This window comes from Dendropsophus ebraccatus, chromosome 6, assembly GCF_027789765.1.
Source record: "Dendropsophus ebraccatus isolate aDenEbr1 chromosome 6, aDenEbr1.pat, whole genome shotgun sequence".
In the NCBI taxonomy this organism is placed as follows: Eukaryota; Metazoa; Chordata; class Amphibia; order Anura; family Hylidae; genus Dendropsophus; species Dendropsophus ebraccatus.
The window spans coordinates 6,910,783-6,932,672 of record NC_091459.1 but is presented as its reverse complement, the minus strand read 5'-3'; the positions used below and the strand labels follow the sequence as shown (position 1 = coordinate 6,932,672).

The 21,890-nt window shown below is 42.3% G+C and overlaps 4 protein-coding genes across 4 annotated transcripts in view; all 4 read left to right on the top strand.

Annotated features, from left to right (window-relative positions):
- Positions 1-1,809, top strand: part of LOC138794697 (platelet binding protein GspB-like) — a 40,930-nt gene extending 39,121 nt beyond the window's left edge. Inside the window, exons 3-4 of the mRNA XM_069973510.1 lie at positions 139-847; positions 1,244-1,809. Of these exons, the coding sequence (XP_069829611.1) occupies positions 139-847; positions 1,244-1,809 (1,275 nt within the window). The remainder of the gene's footprint in view (positions 1-138; positions 848-1,243) is intronic.
- Positions 1,810-3,235: 1,426 nt separating this feature from the next.
- Positions 3,236-4,648, top strand: LOC138794695 (uncharacterized). The gene has a single exon (XM_069973508.1). The coding sequence runs from the start codon at positions 3,236-3,238 to the stop codon at positions 4,646-4,648; it is 1,413 nt and encodes a 470-aa protein (XP_069829609.1).
- An 849-nt stretch (positions 4,649-5,497) lies between these two features.
- LOC138794692 (streptococcal hemagglutinin-like) lies at positions 5,498-10,679 on the top strand. The gene is made up of 2 exons (XM_069973501.1): positions 5,498-7,583; positions 7,714-10,679. Exons 1-2 carry the CDS (start codon positions 5,498-5,500, stop codon positions 10,677-10,679), a joined length of 5,052 nt encoding a protein of 1,683 aa, XP_069829602.1.
- A 125-nt stretch (positions 10,680-10,804) lies between these two features.
- The window catches only part of LOC138794688 (mucin-3B-like), a 58,666-nt gene continuing 47,580 nt past the window's right edge, over positions 10,805-21,890 (top strand). Inside the window, exons 1-2 of the mRNA XM_069973497.1 lie at positions 10,805-21,193; positions 21,288-21,399. Of these exons, the coding sequence (XP_069829598.1) occupies positions 10,805-21,193; positions 21,288-21,399 (10,501 nt within the window). The remainder of the gene's footprint in view (positions 21,194-21,287; positions 21,400-21,890) is intronic.

Below are 21,890 nucleotides of genomic sequence, written 5' to 3'. Positions count from 1 at the left end.
AATTTCAAGTACATATAGCACACCTGAGAAATTTACCGACACAACTTCCAATATAATGTCAACTGCTACTTCCTATCGAATCACAACACTCATCTTCAGAAGGAACAAGGCAGCAATCATCTCAATCTTCCTTCGTAGCATCAGGAACACCATACAAATCTGAAGGACTCCACAGCCACGGAACCCTCAACAACAGAAGCCTTACTCACTTCTAAATATGCAACAACGGAACATTCCACTACAATTGAAATCAGTTCTACGGCACTGAAGAGCACACCGTTTCCCTCCACTGAAGAAACAACTCATTTCAGTGCATCGGTAACACCAAAGGTACAAGCTTCAACTGAGAAGCCAACATCTACACCACAAGTACAGAACACAACTGAAAGTGTCATGCTCGACACTTCCTCCCGTACTAGAATTACTTCCACTGCATCCCCAGAGTCAAGTCCAACCAAAGAGTTTTCTTCTACAAACTTATTACAGTCACACAGCACATTTGAGAAAATCACAGATACATCTTTCAATGCTGGATCAACATACGTGTCTACCGAAGCACAATCTTCATCACCAGGAAAGCTAACAGGGAGAACACCTGAATCTTCCTTTGTGACAACAGAAACCACAGTGAAATCTGGATCGTCAACAATTACTGAATCCTCAACATTAGGTGAAGTACTCGGTTCCAAAATGTCATCAGCTACAGTTTCCACTATCATTCAAACCAATAACACAGTCTTTAACAGCACTCCGTTAGAAACCATGGCTGAAACAACTAATTTCTCTGCCTTGAAAACTACAAAGCAAGCAATCTACCACCGACAGTTTAAAAACTACCCCTTCAGAAGTAGTCACTTCTGACCATGTCATGCTCCATACGTCTTCTCCCGCTAGTACTCCAGGCATTATATCCTCTGAGTCGAGGCAAACCAATGTGTTTTCGTCTGCAGAAATTTCAAGTACATACAGCACACCTGAGAAATTTACCGACACAACTTCCAATACAATGTCAACTGCTACTTCCGTCGAATCACAACACTCATCTTCAGAAGGAACAAGGCAGCAATCATCTCAATCTTCCTTCGTAGCATCAGGAACATCATACAAATCTGAAGGATCCTACAGCCACGGAACCCTCAACAACAGAAGCCTTACTCACTTCTAAAATTGCAACGGAACATTCCACTACAATTGAAATCAGTTCTACGGCACTGAAGAGCACACCGTTTCCCTACCACTGAAGAAACAACTAATTTCAGTGCATCGGTAACACCAAAGGTACAAGCTTCAACTGAGAAGCCAACATCTACACCACAAGTACAGAACACAACTGAAAGTGTCATGCTCGACACTTCCTCCCGTGCTAGAATTACTTCCACTGCATCCCCAGAGTCAAGTCCAACCAAAGAGTTTTCTTCTACAAACTTAGTACAGTCACAGAGCACATTTGAGAAAATCACAGATACATCTTTCAATGCTGGATCAACATACGTGTCTACCGAAGCACAATCTTCATCACCAGGAAAGCTAACAGGGAGAACACCTGAATCTTCCTTTGTGACAACAGAAACCACAGTGAAATCTGGATCGTCAACAATTACTGAATCCTCAACATTAGGTGAAGTACTCGGTTCCAAAATGTCATCAGCTACAGTTTCCACTATCATTCAAACCAATAACACAGTCTTTAACAGCACCCCGTTAGAAACCATGGCTGAAACGACTAATTTCTCTGCCTTGAAAACTACAAAGCAGCAATCTACCACCGACAGTTTAAAACTTACCCCTTACAGAAGTAGTCACTTCTGACCATGTCATGCTCCATAACAGTCTTCTCCCGCTAGTACTCCAGCACTACATCCTCTGAGTCGAGGCAAACCAACTGGGTTTTCGTCTGCAGAAATTTCAAGTACATATAGCACACCTGAGAAATTTACCGACACAACTTCCAATACAATGTCAACTGCTACTTCCGTCGAATCACAACACTCATCTTCAGAAGGAACAAGGCAGCAATCATCTCAATCTTCCTTCGTAGCATCAGGAACACCATACAAATCTGAAGGTCCCACAGCCACGGAACCCTCAACAACAGAAGCCTTACTCACTTCTAAAATTGCAACGGAACATTCCACTACAATTGAAATCAGTTCTACGGTACTGAAGAGCACACCGTTTCCCTCCAATGAAGAAACAACTCATTTCAGTGCATCGGTAACACCAAAGGTACAAGCTTCAACTGAGAAGCCAACATCTACACCACAAGTACAGAACACAACTGAAAGTGTCATGCTCGACACTTCCTCCCGTACTAGAATTACTTCCACTGCATCCTCAGAGTCAAGTCCAACCAAAGAGTTTTTTTCTACAAACTTATTACAGTCACAGAGCACATTAGAGAAAATCACAGATACATCTTTCAATGCTGGATCAACATACGTGTCTACCGAAGCACAATCTTCATCACCAGGAAAGCTAACAGGGAGAACACCTGAATCTTCCTTTGTGACAACAGAAACCACAGTGAAATCTGAATTGTCAACAATTACTGAATCCTCAACATTAGGTGAAGTACTCGGTTCCAAAATGTCATCAGCTACAGTTTCCACTATCATTCAAACCAATAACACAGTCTTTAACAGCACCCCGTTAGAAACCATGGCTGAAACAACTAATTTCTCTGCCTTGAAAACTACAAAGCAGCAATCTACCACCGACAGTTTAAAAACTACCCCTTCAGAAGTAGTCACTTCTGACCATGTCATGCTCCATACGTCTTCTCCTGCTAGTAATCCAGGCATTACATCCTCTGAGTCGAGGCAAACCAATGTGTTTTCGTCTGCAGAAATTTCAAGTACATACAGCACACCTGAGAAATTTACCGACACAACTTCCAATACAATGTCAACTGCTACTTCAGTCGAATCACAACACTCATCTTCAGAAGGAACAAGGCAGCAATCATCTCAATCTTCCTTCGTAGCATCAGGAACACCATACAAATCTGAAGGATCCACAGCCACGGAACCCTCAACAACAGAAGCCTTACTCACTTCTAAAATTGCAAACGGAACATTCCACTACAATTGAAATCAGTTCTACGGCACTGAAGAGCACACCGTTTCCCTCCACTGAAGAAACAACTCATTTCAGTGCATCGGTAACACCAAAGGTACAAGCTTCAACTGAGAAGCCAACATCTACACCACAAGTACAGAACACAACTGAAAGTGTCATGCTCGACACTTCCTCCCGTACTAGAATTACTTCCACTGCATCCCCAGAGTCAAGTCCAACCAAAGAGTTTTTTTCTACAAACTTATTACAGTCACAGAGCACATTTGAGAAAATCACAGATACATCTTTCAATGCTGGATCAACATACGTGTCTACCGAAGCACAATCTTCATCACCAGGAAAGCTAACAGGGAGAACACCTGAATCTTCCTTTGTGACAACAGAAACCACAGTGAAATCTGGATCGTCAACAATTACTGAATCCTCAACATTAGGTGAAGTACTCGGTTCCAAAATGTCATCAGCTACAGTTTCCACTATCATTCAAACCAATAACACAGTCTTTAACAGCACCCCGTTAGAAACCATGGCTGAAACAACTAATTTCTCTGCCTTGAAAACTACAAAGCAGCAATCTACCACCGACAGTTTAAAAACTACCCCTGCAGAAGTAGTCACTTCTGACCATGTCATGCTCCATACGTCTTCTCCCGCTAGTAATCCAGGCATTACATCCTCTGAGTCGAGGCAAACCAATGTGTTTTCGTCTGCAGAAATTTCAAGTACATACAGCACACCTGAGAAATTTACCGACACAACTTCCAATACAATGTCAACTGCTACTTCCGTCGAATCACAACACTCATCTTCAGAAGGAACAAGGCAGCAATCATCTCAATCTTCCTTCGTAGCATCAGGAACACCATACAAATCTGAAGGACTCACAGCCACGGAACCCTCAACAACAGAAGCCTTACTCACTTCTAAAATTGCAACGGAACATTCCACTACAATTGAAATCAGTTCTACGGCACTGAAGAGCACACCGTTTCCCTCCACTGAAGAAACAACTCATTTCAGTGCATCGGTAACACCAAAGGTACAAGCTTCAACTGAGAAGCCAACATCTACACCACAAGTACAGAACACAACTGAAAGTGTCATGCTCGACACTTCCTCCCGTACTAGAATTACTTCCACTGCATCCCCAGAGTCAAGTCCAACCAAAGAGTTTTCTCCTACAAACTTATTACAGTCACACAGCACATTTGAGAAAATCACAGATACATCTTTCAATGCTGGATCAACATACGTGTCTACCGAAGCACAATCTTCATCACCAGGAAAGCTAACAGGGAGAACACCTGAATCTTCCTTTGTGACAACAGAAACCACAGTGAAATCTGGATCGTCAACAATTACTGAATCCTCAACATTAGGTGAAGTACTCGGTTCCAAAATGTCATCAGCTACAGTTTCCACTATCATTCAAACCAATAACACAGTCTTTAACAGCACCCCGTTAGAAACCATGGCTGAAATGACTAATTTCTCTGCCTTGAAAACTACAAAGCAGCAATCTACCACCGACAGTTTAAAAATCTACCCCTACAGAAGTAGTCACTTCTGACCATAGTCATGCTCCACACGTCTTCTCCCGCTAGTACTCCAGCCACTACATCCTCTGAGTCGAGGCAAACCAATGGGTTTTCGTCTGCAGAAATTTCAAGTACATATAGCACACCTGAGAAATTTACCGACACAACTTCCAATATAATGTCAACTGCTACTTCCTTCGAATCACAACACTCATCTTCAGAAGGAACAAGGCAGCAATCATCTCAATCTTCCTTCGTAGCATCAGGAACACCATACAAATCTGAAGGATCCACAGCCACGGAACCCTCAACAACAGAAGCCTTACTCACTTCTAAAATGCAACAACGGAACATTCCACTACAATTGAAATCAGTTCTACGGCACTGAAGAGCACACCGTTTCCCTCCACTGAAGAAACAACTCATTTCAGTGCATCGGTAACACCAAAGGTACAAGCTTCAACTGAGAAGCCAACATCTACACCACAAGTACAGAACACAACTGAAAGTGTCATGCTCGACACTTCCTCCCGTACTACAATTACTTCCACTGCATCCCAGAGTCAAGTCCAACCAAAGAGTTTTCTTCTACAAACTTATTACAGTCACACAGCACATTTGAGAAAATCACAGATACATCTTTCAATGCTGGATCAACATACGTGTCTACCGAAGCACAATCTTCATCACCAGGAAAGCTAACAGGGAGAACACCTGAATCTTCCTTTGTGACAACAGAAACCACAGTGAAATCTGGATCGTCAACAATTACTGAATCCTCAACATTAGGTGAAGTACTCGGTTCCAAAATGTCATCAGCTACAGTTTCCACTATCATTCAAACCAATAACACAGTCTTTAACAGCACCCCGTTAGAAACCATGGCTGAAACAACTAATTTCTCTGCCTTGAAAACTACAAAGCAGCAATCTACCACCGACAGTTTAAAAACTACCCCTTCAGAAGTAGTCACTTCTGACCATATCATGCTCCATACGTCTTCTCCCGCTAGTACTCCAGGCATTACATCCTCTGAGTCGAGGCAAACCAATGGGTTTTCGTCTGCAGAAATTTCAAGTACATACAGCACACCTGAGAAATTTACCGACACAACTTCCAATACAATGTCAACTGCTACTTCCGTCGAATCACAACACTCATCTTCAGAAGGAACAAGGCAGCAATCATCTCAATCTTCCTTCGTAGCATCAGGAACACCATACAAATCTGAAGGACTCACAGCCACGGAACCCTCAACAACAGAAGCCTTACTCACTTCTAAAATTGCAACGGAACATTCCACTACAATTGAAATCAGTTCTACGGCACTGAAGAGCACACCGTTTCCCTCCACTGAAGAAACAACTCATTTCAGTGCATCGGTAACACCAAAGGTACAAGCTTCAACTGAGAAGCCAACATCTACACCACAAGTACAGAACACAACTGAAAGTGTCATGCTCGACACTTCCTCCCGTACTAGAATTACTTCCACTGCATCTCCAGAGTCAAGTCCAACCAAAGAGTTTTCTTCTACAAACTTATTACAGTCGCAGAGCACATTTGAGAAAATCACAGATACATCTTTCAATGCTGGATCAACATACGTGTCTACCGAAGCACAATCTTCATCACCAGGAAAGCTAACAGGGAGAACACCTGAATCTTCCTTTGTGACAACAGAAACCACAGTGAAATCTGGATCGTCAACAATTACTGAATCCTCAACATTAGGTGAAGTACTCGGTTCCAAAATGTCATCAGCTACAGTTTCCACTATCATTCAAACCAATAACACAGTCTTTAACAGCACTCCGTTAGAAACCATGGCTGAAACAACTAATTTCTCTGCCTTGAAAACTACAAAGCAGCAATCTACCACCGACAGTTTAAAAACTACCCCTTCAGAAGTAGTCACTTCTGACCATATCATGCTCCATACGTCTTCTCCCGCTAGTACTCCAGGCATTACATCCTCTGAGTCGAGGCAAACCAATGGGTTTTCGTCTGCAGAAATTTCAAGTACATACAGCACACCTGAGAAATTTACCGACACAACTTCCAATACAATGTCAACTGCTACTTCCGTCGAATCACAACACTCATCTTCAGAAGGAACAAGGCAGCAATCATCTCAATCTTCCTTCGTAGCATCAGGAACACCATACAAATCTGAAGGTCCCACAGCCATGGAACCCTCAACAACAGAAGCCTTACTCACTTCTAAAATTGCAACGGAACATTCCACTACAATTGAAATCAGTTCTACGGCACTGAAGAGCACACCGTTTCCCTCCACTGAAGAAACAACTCATTTCAGTGCATCGGTAACACCAAAGGTACAAGCTTCAACTGAGAAACCAACATCTACACCACAAGTACAGAACACAACTGAAAGTGTCATGCTCGACACTTCCTCCCGTACTAGAATTACTTCCACTGCATCCCCAGAGTCAAGTCCAACCAAAGAGTTTTCTTCTACAAACTTATTACAGTCGCAGAGCACATTTGAGAAAATCACAGATACATCTTTCAATGCTGGATCAACATACGTGTCTACCGAAGCACAATCTTCATCACCAGGAAAGCTAACAGGGAGAACACCTGAATCTTCCTTTGTGACAACAGAAACCACAGTGAAATCTGGATCGTCAACAATTACTGAATCCTCAACATTAGGTGAAGTACTCGGTTCCAAAATGTCATCAGCTACAGTTTCCACTATCATTCAAACCAATAACACAGTCTTTAACAGCACTCCGTTAGAAACCATGGCTGAAACAACTAATTTCTCTGCCTTGAAAACTACAAAGCAGCAATCTACCACCGACAGTTTAAAAACTACCCCTTCAGAAGTAGTCACTTCTGACCATATCATGCTCCATACGTCTTCTCCCGCTAGTACTCCAGGCATTACATCCTCTGAGTCGAGGCAAACCAATGGGTTTTCGTCTGCAGAAATTTCAAGTACATACAGCACACCTGAGAAATTTACCGACACAACTTCCAATACAATGTCAACTGCTACCTTCCGTCGAATCACAACACTCATCTTCAGAAGGAACAAGGCAGCAATCATCTCAATCTTCCTTCGTAGCATCAGGAACACCATACAAATCTGAAGGATCCACAGCCACGGAACCCTCAACAACAGAAGCCTTACTCACTTCTAAAAATGCAACAACGGAACATTCCACCACAATTGAAATCAGTTCTACGGCACTGAAGAGCACACCGTTTCCCTCCACTGAAGAAACAACTCATTTCAGTGCATCAGTAACACCAAAGGTACAAGCTTCAACTGAGAAGCCAACATCTACACCACAAGTACAGAACACAACTGAAAGTGTCATGCTCGACACTTCCTCCCGTACTACAATTACTTCCACTGCATCCCCAGAGTCAAGTCCAACCAAAGAGTTTTCTTCTACAAACTTATTACAGTCACAGAGCACATTTGAGAAAATCACAGATACATCTTTCAATGCTGGATCAACATACGTGTCTACCGAAGCACAATCTTCATCACCAGGAAAGCTAACAGGGAGAACACCTGAATCTTCCTTTGTGACAACAGAAACCACAGTGAAATCTGGATCGTCAACAATTACTGAATCCTCAACATTAGGTGAAGTACTCGGTTCCAAAATGTCATCAGCTACAGTTTCCACTATCATTCAAACCAATAACACAGTCTTTAACAGCACCCCGTTAGAAACCATGGCTGAAACGACTAATTTCTCTGCCTTGAAAACTACAAAGCAGCAATCTACCACTGACAGTTTAAAAACTACCCCTTCAGAAGTGGTCACTTCTGACCATATCATGCTCCATACGTCTTCTCCCGCTAGTACTCCAGGCATTACATCCTCTGAGTCGAGGCAAACCAATGTGTTTTCGTCTGCAGAAATTTCAAGTACATACAGCACACCTGAGAAATTTACCGACACAACTTCCAATACAATGTCAACTGCTACTTCAGTCGAATCACAACACTCATCTTCAGAAGGAACAAGGCAGCAATCATCTCAATCTTCCTTCGTAGCATCAGGAACACCATACAAATCTGAAGGACTCACAGCCACGGAACCCTCAACAACAGAAGCCTTACTCACTTCTAAAATTGCAACGGAACATTCCACTACAATTGAAATCAGTTCTACGGCACTGAAGAGCACACCGTTTCCCTCCACTGAAGAAACAACTCATTTCAGTGCATCGGTAACACCAAAGGTACAAGCTTCAACTGAGAAGCCAACATCTACACCACAAGTACAGAACACAACTGAAAGTGTCATGCTCGACACTTCCTCCCGTACTAGAATTACTTCCACTGCATCTCCAGAGTCAAGTCCAACCAAAGAGTTTTCTTCTACAAACTTATTACAGTCGCAGAGCACATTTGAGAAAATCACAGATACATCTTTCAATGCTGGATCAACATACGTGTCTACCGAAGCACAATCTTCATCACCAGGAAAGCTAACAGGGAGAACACCTGAATCTTCCTTTGTGACAACAGAAACCACAGTGAAATCTGGATCGTCAACAATTACTGAATCCTCAACATTAGGTGAAGTACTCGGTTCCAAAATGTCATCAGCTACAGTTTCCACTATCATTCAAACCAATAACACAGTCTTTAACAGCACTCCGTTAGAAACCATGGCTGAAACAACTAATTTCTCTGCCTTGAAAACTACAAAGCAGCAATCTACCACCGACAGTTTAAAAACTACCCCTTCAGAAGTAGTCACTTCTGACCATATCATGCTCCATACGTCTTCTCCCGCTAGTACTCCAGGCATTACATCCTCTGAGTCGAGGCAAACCAATGGGTTTTCGTCTGCAGAAATTTCAAGTACATACAGCACACCTGAGAAATTTACCGACACAACTTCCAATACAATGTCAACTGCTACTTCCGTCGAATCACAACACTCATCTTCAGAAGGAACAAGGCAGCAATCATCTCAATCTTCCTTCGTAGCATCAGGAACACCATACAAATCTGAAGGTCCCACAGCCACGGAACCCTCAACAACAGAAGCCTTACTCACTTCTAAAATTGCAACGGAACATTCCACTACAATTGAAATCAGTTCTACGGCACTGAAGAGCACACCGTTTCCCTCCACTGAAGAAACAACTCATTTCAGTGCATCGGTAACACCAAAGGTACAAGCTTCAACTGAGAAGCCAACATCTACACCACAAGTACAGAACACAACTGAAAGTGTCATGCTCGACACTTCCTCCCGTACTAGAATTACTTCCACTGCATCCCCAGAGTCAAGTCCAACCAAAGAGTTTTCTCCTACAAACTTATTACAGTCACACAGCACATTTGAGAAAATCACAGATACATCTTTCAATGCTGGATCAACATACGTGTCTACCGAAGCACAATCTTCATCACCTGGAAAGCTAATAGGGAGAACACCTGAATCTTCCTTTGTGACAACAGAAACCACAGTGAAATCTGGATCGTCAACAATTACTGAATCCTCAACATTAGGTGAAGTACTCGGTTCCAAAATGTCATCAGCTACAGTTTCCACTATCATTCAAACCAATAACACAGTCTTTAACAGCACCCCGTTAGAAACCATGGCTGAAATGACTAATTTCTCTGCCTTGAAAACTACAAAGCAGCAATCTACCACCGACAGTTTAAAATCTACCCCTACAGAAGTAGTCACTTCTGACCATGTCATGCTCCACACGTCTTCTCCCGCTAGTACTCCAGCCACGACATCCTCTGAGTCGAGGCAAACCAATGGGTTTTCGTCTGCAGAAATTTCAAGTACATATAGCACACCTGAGAAATTTACCGACACAACTTCCAATATAATGTCAACTGCTACTTTCTTCGAATCACAACACTCATCTTCAGAAGGAACAAGGCAGCAATCATCTCAATCTTCCTTCGTAGCATCAGGAACACCATACAAATCTGAAGGATCCACAGCCACGGAACCCTCAACAACAGAAGCCTTACTCACTTCTAAAATGCAACAACGGAACATTCCACTACAATTGAAATCAGTTCTACGGCACTGAAGAGCACACCGTTTCCCTCCACTGAAGAAACAACTCATTTCAGTGCATCGGTAACACCAAAGGTACAAGCTTCAACTGAGAAGCCAACATCTACACCACAAGTACAGAACACAACTGAAAGTGTCATGCTCGACACTTCCTCCCGTACTACAATTACTTCCACTGCATCCCCAGAGTCAAGTCCAACCAAAGAGTTTTCTTCTACAAACTTATTACAGTCACACAGCACATTTGAGAAAATCACAGATACATCTTTCAATGCTGGATCAACATACGTGTCTACCGAAGCACAATCTTCATCACCAGGAAAGCTAACAGGGAGAACACCTGAATCTTCCTTTGTGACAACAGAAACCACAGTGAAATCTGAATTGTCAACAATTACTGAATCCTCAACATTAGGTGAAGTACTCGGTTCCAAAATGTCATCAGCTACAGTTTCCACTATCATTCAAACCAATAACACAGTCTTTAACAGCACCCCGTTAGAAACCATGGCTGAAACAACTAATTTCTCTGCCTTGAAAACTACAAAGCAGCAATCTACCACCGACAGTTTAAAAACTACCCCTTCAGAAGTAGTCACTTCTGACCATATCATGCTCCATACGTCTTCTCCCGCTAGTACTCCAGGCATTACATCCTCTGAGTCGAGGCAAACCAATGGGTTTTCGTCTGCAGAAATTTCAAGTACATACAGCACACCTGAGAAATTTACCGACACAACTTCCAATACAATGTCAACTGCTACTTCCGTCGAATCACAACACTCATCTTCAGAAGGAACAAGGCAGCAATCATCTCAATCTTCCTTCGTAGCATCAGGAACACCATACAAATCTGAAGGACTCACAGCCACGGAACCCTCAACAACAGAAGCCTTACTCACTTCTAAAATTGCAACGGAACATTCCACTACAATTGAAATCAGTTCTACGGCACTGAAGAGCACACCGTTTCCCTCCACTGAAGAAACAACTCATTTCAGTGCATCGGTAACACCAAAGGTACAAGCTTCAACAGAGAAGCCAACATCTACACCACAAGTACAGAACACAACTGAAAGTGTCATGCTCGACACTTCCTCCCGTACTAGAATTACTTCCACTGCATCTCCAGAGTCAAGTCCAACCAAAGAGTTTTCTTCTACAAACTTATTACAGTCGCAGAGCACATTTGAGAAAATCACAGATACATCTTTCAATGCTGGATCAACATACGTGTCTACCGAAGCACAATCTTCATCACCAGGAAAGCTAACAGGGAGAACACCTGAATCTTCCTTTGTGACAACAGAAACCACAGTGAAATCTGGATCGTCAACAATTACTGAATCCTCAACATTAGGTGAAGTACTCGGTTCCAAAATGTCATCAGCTACAGTTTCCACTATCATTCAAACCAATAACACAGTCTTTAACAGCACTCCGTTAGAAACCATGGCTGAAACAACTAATTTCTCTGCCTTGAAAACTACAAAGCAGCAATCTACCACAGACAGTTTAAAAACTACCCCTTCAGAAGTAGTCACTTCTGACCATATCATGCTCCATACGTCTTCTCCCGCTAGTACTCCAGGCATTACATCCTCTGAGTCGAGGCAAACCAATGGGTTTTCGTCTGCAGAAATTTCAAGTACATACAGCACACCTGAGAAATTTACCGACACAACTTCCAATACAATGTCAACTGCTACTTCCGTCGAATCACAACACTCATCTTCAGAAGGAACAAGGCAGCAATCATCTCAATCTTCCTTCGTAGCATCAGGAACACCATACAAATCTGAAGGTCCCACAGCCATGGAACCCTCAACAACAGAAGCCTTACTCACTTCTAAAATTGCAACGGAACATTCCACTACAATTGAAATCAGTTCTACGGCACTGAAGAGCACACCGTTTCCCTCCACTGAAGAAACAACTCATTTCAGTGCATCGGTAACACCAAAGGTACAAGCTTCAACTGAAAAACCAACATCTACACCACAAGTACAGAACACAACTGAAAGTGTCATGCTCGACACTTCCTCCCGTACTAGAATTACTTCCACTGCATCCCCAGAGTCAAGTCCAACCAAAGAGTTTTCTCCTACAAACTTATTACAGTCACACAGCACATTTGAGAAAATCACAGATACATCTTTCAATGCTGGATCAACATACGTGTCTACCGAAGCACAATCTTCATCACCAGGAAAGCTAACAGGGAGAACACCTGAATCTTCCTTTGTGACAACAGAAACCACAGTGAAATCTGGATCGTCAACAATTACTGAATCCTCAACATTAGGTGAAGTACTCGGTTCCAAAATGTCATCAGCTACAGTTTCCACTATCATTCAAACCAATAACACAGTCTTTAACAGCACCCCGTTAGAAACCATGGCTGAAATGACTAATTTCTCTGCCTTGAAAACTACAAAGCAGCAATCTACCACCGACAGTTTAAAATCTACCCCTACAGAAGTAGTCACTTCTGACCATGTCATGCTCCACACGTCTTCTCCCGCTAGTACTCCAGCCACGACATCCTCTGAGTCGAGGCAAACCAATGGGTTTTCGTCTGCAGAAATTTCAAGTATATATAGCACACCTGAGAAATTTACCGACACAACTTCCAATATAATGTCAACTGCTACTTTCTTCGAATCACAACACTCATCTTCAGAAGGAACAAGGCAGCAATCATCTCAATCTTCCTTCGTAGCATCAGGAACACCATACAAATCTGAAGGATCCACAGCCACGGAACCCTCAACAACAGAAGCCTTACTCACTTCTAAAAATGCAACAACGGAACATTCCACTACAATTGAAATCAGTTCTACGGCACTGAAGAGCACACCGTTTCCCTCCACTGAAGAAACAACTCATTTCAGTGCATCGGTAACACCAAAGGTACAAGCTTCAACTGAGAAGCCAACATCTACACCACAAGTACAGAACACAACTGAAAGTGTCATGCTCGACACTTCCTCCCGTACTACAATTACTTCCACTGCATCCCCAGAGTCAAGTCCAACCAAAGAGTTTTCTTCTACAAACTTATTACAGTCACACAGCACATTTGAGAAAATCACAGATACATCTTTCAATGCTGGATCAACATACGTGTCTTCCGAAGCACAATCTTCATCACCAGGAAAGCTAACAGGGAGAACACCTGAATCTTCCTTTGTGACAACAGAAACCACAGTGAAATCTGGATCGTCAACAATTACTGAATCCTCAACATTAGGTGAAGTACTCGGTTCCAAAATGTCATCAGCTACAGTTTCCACTATCATTCAAACCAATAACACAGTCTTTAACAGCACCCCGTTAGAAACCATGGCTGAAACAACTAATTTCTCTGCCTTGAAAACTACAAAGCAGCAATCTACCACCGACAGTTTAAAAACTACCCATTCAGAAGTAGTCACTTCTGACCATATCATGCTCCATACGTCTTCTCCCGCTAGTACTCCAGGCATTACATCCTCTGAGTCGAGGCAAACCAATGGGTTTTCGTCTGCAGAAATTTCAAGTACATACAGCACACCTGAGAAATTTACCGACACAACTTCCAATACAATGTCAACTGCTACTTCCGTCGAATCACAACACTCATCTTCAGAAGGAACAAGGCAGCAATCATCTCAATCTTCCTTCGTAGCATCAGGAACACCATACAAATCTGAAGGACTCACAGCCACGGAACCCTCAACAACAGAAGCCTTACTCACTTCTAAAATTGCAACGGAACATTCCACTACAATTGAAATCAGTTCTACGGCACTGAAGAGCACACCGTTTCCCTCCACTGAAGAAACAACTCATTTCAGTGCATCGGTAACACCAAAGGTACAAGCTTCAACTGAGAAGCCAACATCTACACCACAAGTACAGAACACAACTGAAAGTGTCATGCTCGACACTTCCTCCCGTACTAGAATTACTTCCACTGCATCTCCAGAGTCAAGTCCAACCAAAGAGTTTTCTTCTACAAACTTATTACAGTCGCAGAGCACATTTGAGAAAATCACAGATACATCTTTCAATGCTGGATCAACATACGTGTCTACCGAAGCACAATCTTCATCACCAGGAAAGCTAACAGGGAGAACACCTGAATCTTCCTTTGTGACAACAGAAACCACAGTGAAATCTGGATCGTCAACAATTACTGAATCCTCAACATTAGGTGAAGTACTCGGTTCCAAAATGTCATCAGCTACAGTTTCCACTATCATTCAAACCAATAACACAGTCTTTAACAGCACTCCGTTAGAAACCATGGCTGAAACAACTAATTTCTCTGCCTTGAAAACTACAAAGCAGCAATCTACCACCGACAGTTTAAAAACTACCCCTTCAGAAGTAGTCACTTCTGACCATATCATGCTCCATACGTCTTCTCCCGCTAGTACTCCAGGCATTACATCCTCTGAGTCGAGGCAAACCAATGGGTTTTCGTCTGCAGAAATTTCAAGTACATACAGCACACCTGAGAAATTTACCGACACAACTTCCAATACAATGTCAACTGCTACCTCCGTCGAATCACAACACTCATCTTCAGAAGGAACAAGGCAGCAATCATCTCAATCTTCCTTCGTAGCATCAGGAACACCATACAAATCTGAAGGATCCACAGCCACGGAACCCTCAACAACAGAAGCCTTACTCACTTCTAAAAATGCAACAACGGAACATTCCACTACAATTGAAATCAGTTCTACGGCACAGAAGAGCACACCGTTTCCCTCCACTGAAGAAACAACTCATTTCAGTGCATCAGTAACACCAAAGGTACAAGCTTCAACTGAGAAGCCAACATCTACACCACAATTACAGAACACAACTGAAAGTGTCATGCTCGACACTTCCTCCCGTACTACAATTACTTCCACTGCATCCCCAGAGTCAAGTCCAACCAAAGAGTTTTCTTCTACAAACTTATTACAGTCACACAGCACATTTGAGAAAATCACAGATACATCTTTCAATGCTGGATCAACATACGTGTCTACCGAAGCACAATCTTCATCACCAGGAAAGCTAACAGGGAGAACACCTGAATCTTCCTTTGTGACAACAGAAACCACAGTGAAATCTGGATCGTCAACAATTACTGAATCCTCAACATTAGGTGAAGTACTCGGTTCCAAAATGTCATCAGCTACAGTTTCCACTATCATTCAAACCAATAACACAGTCTTTAACAGCACCCCGTTAGAAACCATGGCTGAAACGACTAATTTCTCTGCCTTGAAAACTACAAAGCAGCAATCTACCACTGACAGTTTAAAAACTACCCCTTCAGAAGTGGTCACTTCTGACCATATCATGCTCCATACGTCTTCTCCCGCTAGTACTCCAGGCATTACATCCTCTGAGTCGAGGCAAACCAATGGGTTTTCGTCTGCAGAAATTTCAAGTACATACAGCACACCGGAGAAATTTACCGACACAACTTCCAATACAATGTCAACTGCTACTTCAGTCGAATCACAACACTCATCTTCAGAAGGAACAAGGCAGCAATCATCTCAATCTTCCTTCGTAGCATCAGGAACACCATACAAATCTGAAGGACTCACAGCCACAGAACCCTCAACAACAGAAGCTTTACTCACTTCTAAAATTGCAACAACGGAACATTCCACTACAATTGAAATCAGTTCTACGGCACTGAAGAGCACACCGTTTCCCTCCACTGAAGAAACAACTCATTTCAGTGCATCGGTAACACCAAAGGTACAAGATTCAACTGAGAAGCCAACATCTACACCACAAGTACCGAACACAACTGAAAGTGTAATGCTTGACACTTCATCCCATACAAGAATTACTTCCACTGCATCTCCAGAGTCAAGTCCAACCAAAGAGTTGTCTTCTACAAACTTATTACAGTCACACAGTACATTTGAGAAAATCACAGATACATCTTTCAATGCTGGATCAACGTACATGTCTACCGAAGCACAATCTTCATCGTCAGGAAAGCTAACAGGGAGAACACCTGAATCTTCCTTTGTGACAACAGAAACCACAGTGAAAACTGGATCGTCAACAATTACTGAATCCTCAACATTAGGTGAAGTACTCGGTTCCAAAATGTCATCAGCTACAGTTTCCACTATCATTCAAAACAATAACACAGTCTTTAACAACACTCCGTTAGAAACCATGGCTGAAGCGACTAATTTCTCTGCCTTGAAAACTACAAAGCAGCAATCTACCACCGACAGTTTAAAATCTACCCCTACAGAAGTAGTCACTTCTGACCATGTCATCCTCCACACGTCTTCTCCCGCTAGTACTCCAGCCACGACATCCTCTGAGTCGAGGCAAACCAATGGGTTTTCGTCTGCAGAAATTTCAAGTACATATAGCACACCTGAGAAATTTACAGACACAACTTCCAATATAATGTCAACTGCTACTTTCTTCGAATCACAACACTCATCTTCAGAAGGAACAAGGCAGCAATCATCTCAATCTTCCTTCGTAGCATCAGGAACACCATACAAATCTGAAGGACTCACAGCCACGGAACCCTCAACAACAGAAGCCTTACTCACTTCTAAAATTGCAACGGAACATTCCACTACAATTGAAATCAGTTCTACGGCACTGAAGAGCACACCGTTTCCCTCCACTGAAGAAACAACTCATTTCAGTGCATCGGTAACACCAAAGGTACAAGCTTCAACTGAGAAGCCAACATCTACACCACAAGTACAGAACACAACTGAAAGTGTCATGCTCGACACTTCCTCCCGTACTACAATTACTTCCACTGCATCCCCAGAGTCAAGTCCAACCAAAAAGTTTTCTTCTACAAACTTATTACAGTCACACAGCACATTTGAGAAAATCACAGATACATCTTTCAATGCTGGATCAACATACGTGTCTACCGAAGCACAATCTTCATCACCAGGAAAGCTAACAGGGAGAACACCTGAATCTTCCTTTGTGACAACAGAAACCACAGTGAAATCTGGATCATCAACAATTACTGAATCCTCAACATTAGGTGAAGTACTCGGTTCCAAAATGTCATCAGCTACAGTTTCCACTATCATTCAAACCAATAACATAGTCTTTAACAGCACCCCGTTAGAAACCATGGCTGAAACGACTAATTTCTCTGCCTTGAAAACTACAAAGCAGCAATCTACCACCGACAGTTTAAAAACTACCCCTTCAGAAGTAGTCACTTCTGACCATGTCATGCTCCATACGTCTTCTCCCGCTAGTACTCCAGGCATTACATCCTCTGAGTCGAGGCAAACCAATGGGTTTTCGTCTGCAGAAATTTCAAGTACATACAGCACACCTGAGAAATTTACTGACACAACTTCCAATACAATGTCAACTGCTACTTCCGTCGAATCACAACACTCATCTTCAGAAGGAACAAGGCAGCAATCATCTCAATCTTCCTTCGTAGCATCAGGAACACCATACAAATCTGAAGGACTCACAGCCACGAAACCCTCAACAACAGAAGCCTTACTCACTTCTAAAATTGCAACGGAACATTCCACTACAATTGAAATCAGTTCTACGGCACTGAAGAGCACACCGTTTCCCTCCACTGAAGAAACAACTCATTTCAGTGCATCGGTAACACCAAAGGTACAAGCTTCAACTGAGAAGCCAACATCTACACCACAAGTACAGAACACAACTGAAAGTGTCATGCTCGACACTTCCTCCCGTACTACAATTACTTCCACTGCATCCCCAGAGTCAAGTCCAACCAAAGAGTTTTCTTCTACAAACTTATTACAGTCACACAGCACATTTGAGAAAATCACAGATACATCTTTCAATGCTGGATCAACATACGTGTCTACCGAAGCACAATCTTCATCACCAGGGAAGCTAACAGGGAGAACACCTGAATCTTCCGTTGTGACAACAGAAACCACAGTGAAATCTGGATCGTCAACAATTACTGAATCCTCAACATTAGGTGAAGTACTCGGTTCCAAAATGTCATCAGCTACAGTTTCCACTATCATTCAAACCAATAACACAGTCTTTAACAGCACCCCGTTAGAAACCATGGCTGAAACGACTAATTTCTCTGCCTTGAAAACTACAAAGCAGCAATCTACCACTGACAGTTTAAAAACTACCCCTTCAGAAGTGGTCACTTCTGACCATATCATGCTCCATACGTCTTCTCCCGCTAGTACTCCAGGCATTACATCCTCTGAGTCGAGGCAAACCAATGGGTTTTCGTCTGCAGAAATTTCAAGTACATACAGCACACCTGAGAAATTTACCGACACAACTTCCAATACAATGTCAACTGCTACTTCAGTCGAATCACAACACTCATCTTCAGAAGGAACAAGGCAGCAATCATCTCAATCTTCCTTCGTAGCATCAGGAACACCATACAAATCTGAAGGACTCACAGCCACAGAACCCTCAACAACAGAAGCTTTACTCACTTCTAAAATTGCAACAACGGAACATTCCACTACAATTGAAATCAGTTCTACGGCACTGAAGAGCACACCGTTTCCCTCCACTGAAGAAACAACTCATTTCAGTGCATCGGTAACACCAAAGGTACAAGATTCAACTGAGAAGCCAACATCTACACCACAAGTACCGAACACAACTGAAAGTGTAATGCTTGACACTTCATCCCGTACAAGAATTACTTCCACTGCATCTCCAGAGTCAAGTCCAACCAAAGAGTTTTCTTCTACAAACTTATTACAGTCACACAGTACATTTGAGAAAATCACAGATACATCTTTCAATGCTGGATCAACGTACATGTCTACCGAAGCACAATCTTCATCGTCAGGAAAGCTAACAGGGAGAACACCTGAATCTTCCATTGTGACAACAGAAACCACAGTGAAATCTGGATCGTCAACCATTACTGAACCCTCAACTTTAGGTGAAGTACTCGGATCCAAAATGTCATCAGCTACAGTTTCCACTACCATTCAAACCAATAACACAGTCTTTAACAGCACCCCGTTAGAAACCATGGCTGAAACGACTAATTTCTCTGCCTTGAAAACTACAAAGCAGCAATCTACCACCGACAGTTTAAAATCTACCCCTACAGAAGTAGTCACTTCTGACCATGTCATGCTCCACACGTCTTCTCCCGCTAGTACTCCAGCCACGACATCCTTTGAGTCGAGGCAAACCAATGGGTTTTCATCTGCAGAAATTTCAAGTACATACAGCACACCTGAGAAATTTACCAACACAACTTCCAATACAATGTCAACTGCTACTTCCTTCGAATCACAACACTCATCTTCAGAAGGAACAAGGCAGCAATCATCTCAATCTTCCTTCGTAGCATCAGGAACACCATACAAATCTGAAGGTCCCACAGCCACGGAACCCTCAACAACAGAAGCCTTACTCACTTCTAAAAATGCAACAACGGAACATTCCACTACAAATGAAATCAGTTCTACGGCACTGAAGAGCACACCGTTTCCCTCCACTGAAGAAACAATTCATTTCAGTGCATCGGTAACACCAAAGGTACAAGCTTCAACTGAGAAGCCAACATCTACACCACAAGTACAGAACACAACTGAAAGTGTCATGCTCGACACTTCCTCCCAGACTAGAATTACTTCCACTTCATCCCCAGAGTCAAGTCCAACCAAAGAGTTTTCTTCTACAAACTTATTACAGTCACACAGCACATTTGAGAAAATCACAGATACATCTTTCAATGCTGGATCAACATACGTGTCTACCGAAGCACAATCTTCATCGTCAGGAAAGCTTACAGGGAGAACACCTGAATCTTCCTTTGTGACAACAGAAACCACAGTGAAATCTGGATCGTCAACAATTACTGAATCCTCAACATTAGGTGAAGTACTCAGTTCCAAAATGTCATCAGCTACAGTTTCCACTATCATTCAAACCAATAACACAGTCTCTAACAGCACCCCGTTAGAAACCATGGCTGAAACGACTAATTTCTCTGCCGTGAAAACTACAAAGCAGCAATCTACCACCGACAGTTCAAAAACTACCCCTTCAGAAGTAGTCTATTCTGACCATGTCATACTCCATACGTCTTCTCCCGCTAGTACTCCAGGCATTACATCCTCTGAGTCGAGGCAAACCAATGGGTTTTCATCTGCAGAAATTTCAAGTACATACAGCACACCTGAGAAATTTACCAACACAACTTCCAATACAATGTCAACTGCTACTTCCGTCGAATCACAACACTCATCTTCAGAAGGAACAAGGCAGCAGTCATCTCAATCTTCCTTCGTAGCATCAGGAACACCATACAAATCTGAAGGACCCACAGCCACGGAACCCTCAACAACAGAAGCCTTACTCACTTCTAAAATTGCAACAACGGAACATTCCACTACAATTGAAATCAGTTCTACAACACTAAAGAGCACACCGTTTCCCTCCACTGAAGAAACAACTCATTTCGCTTCATCGCAAACACCAAAGGTACAAGCTGCAACTGAGAAGACAACAGCTTTAGCAAAAGTAAAGTACAAAACTGAAAGTGCCATGCTCCACACGTCCTCTGATGCTAGAGTCCAGTCCAACCAATGTTTTTTCTTCTTTTCTTTTTTTGCAGTCATTCAGCACAATTGGTGAACTTACAGATACATTTGCATCGATTCAGAAATCTCCATCTATATATCCATTGAAGACATCTGAGGTACAATTATCATCTGGGAGCTCAACAGGTAATTTGTACAATATTCTACTGTTAAGTGCTCACTGTCATTAAAAACAAATTTCGACATATTGATTGCCTTGTCTAAGGGTATTGATCTGAGCAGGTCTGCTTCCAAACATGCAGACTTCTGAATGTAAAAAAAATAATTGATTAGTACGGAAAAAGTTTGAGTTTTTGAATAGAAGTCAATAACAAATCTAATATTCTGTACAATTTTCTGAAACCAGTTGATTTAAAAAAAAAAAAAAATTCTTTGCAGTATCCTTTTAATTAGTAGTCAAGAATATAAAGGACTACTTAGCCACTTATACAAGTAAGGACTACTTCCATGCGTTCTGTGCCCTGGTTATCAATAACGTTTTTAAAGTTTTAACTACATTAAATGACATGTCATACATCATGGTAATCATTGGGGATGTCACTATTTTAAGGTGCCCTGGTGTTTTTAAGAAATACTTAGATAACTGGAGCCGTAGGGGAAAAAAATCGGTGTACTTA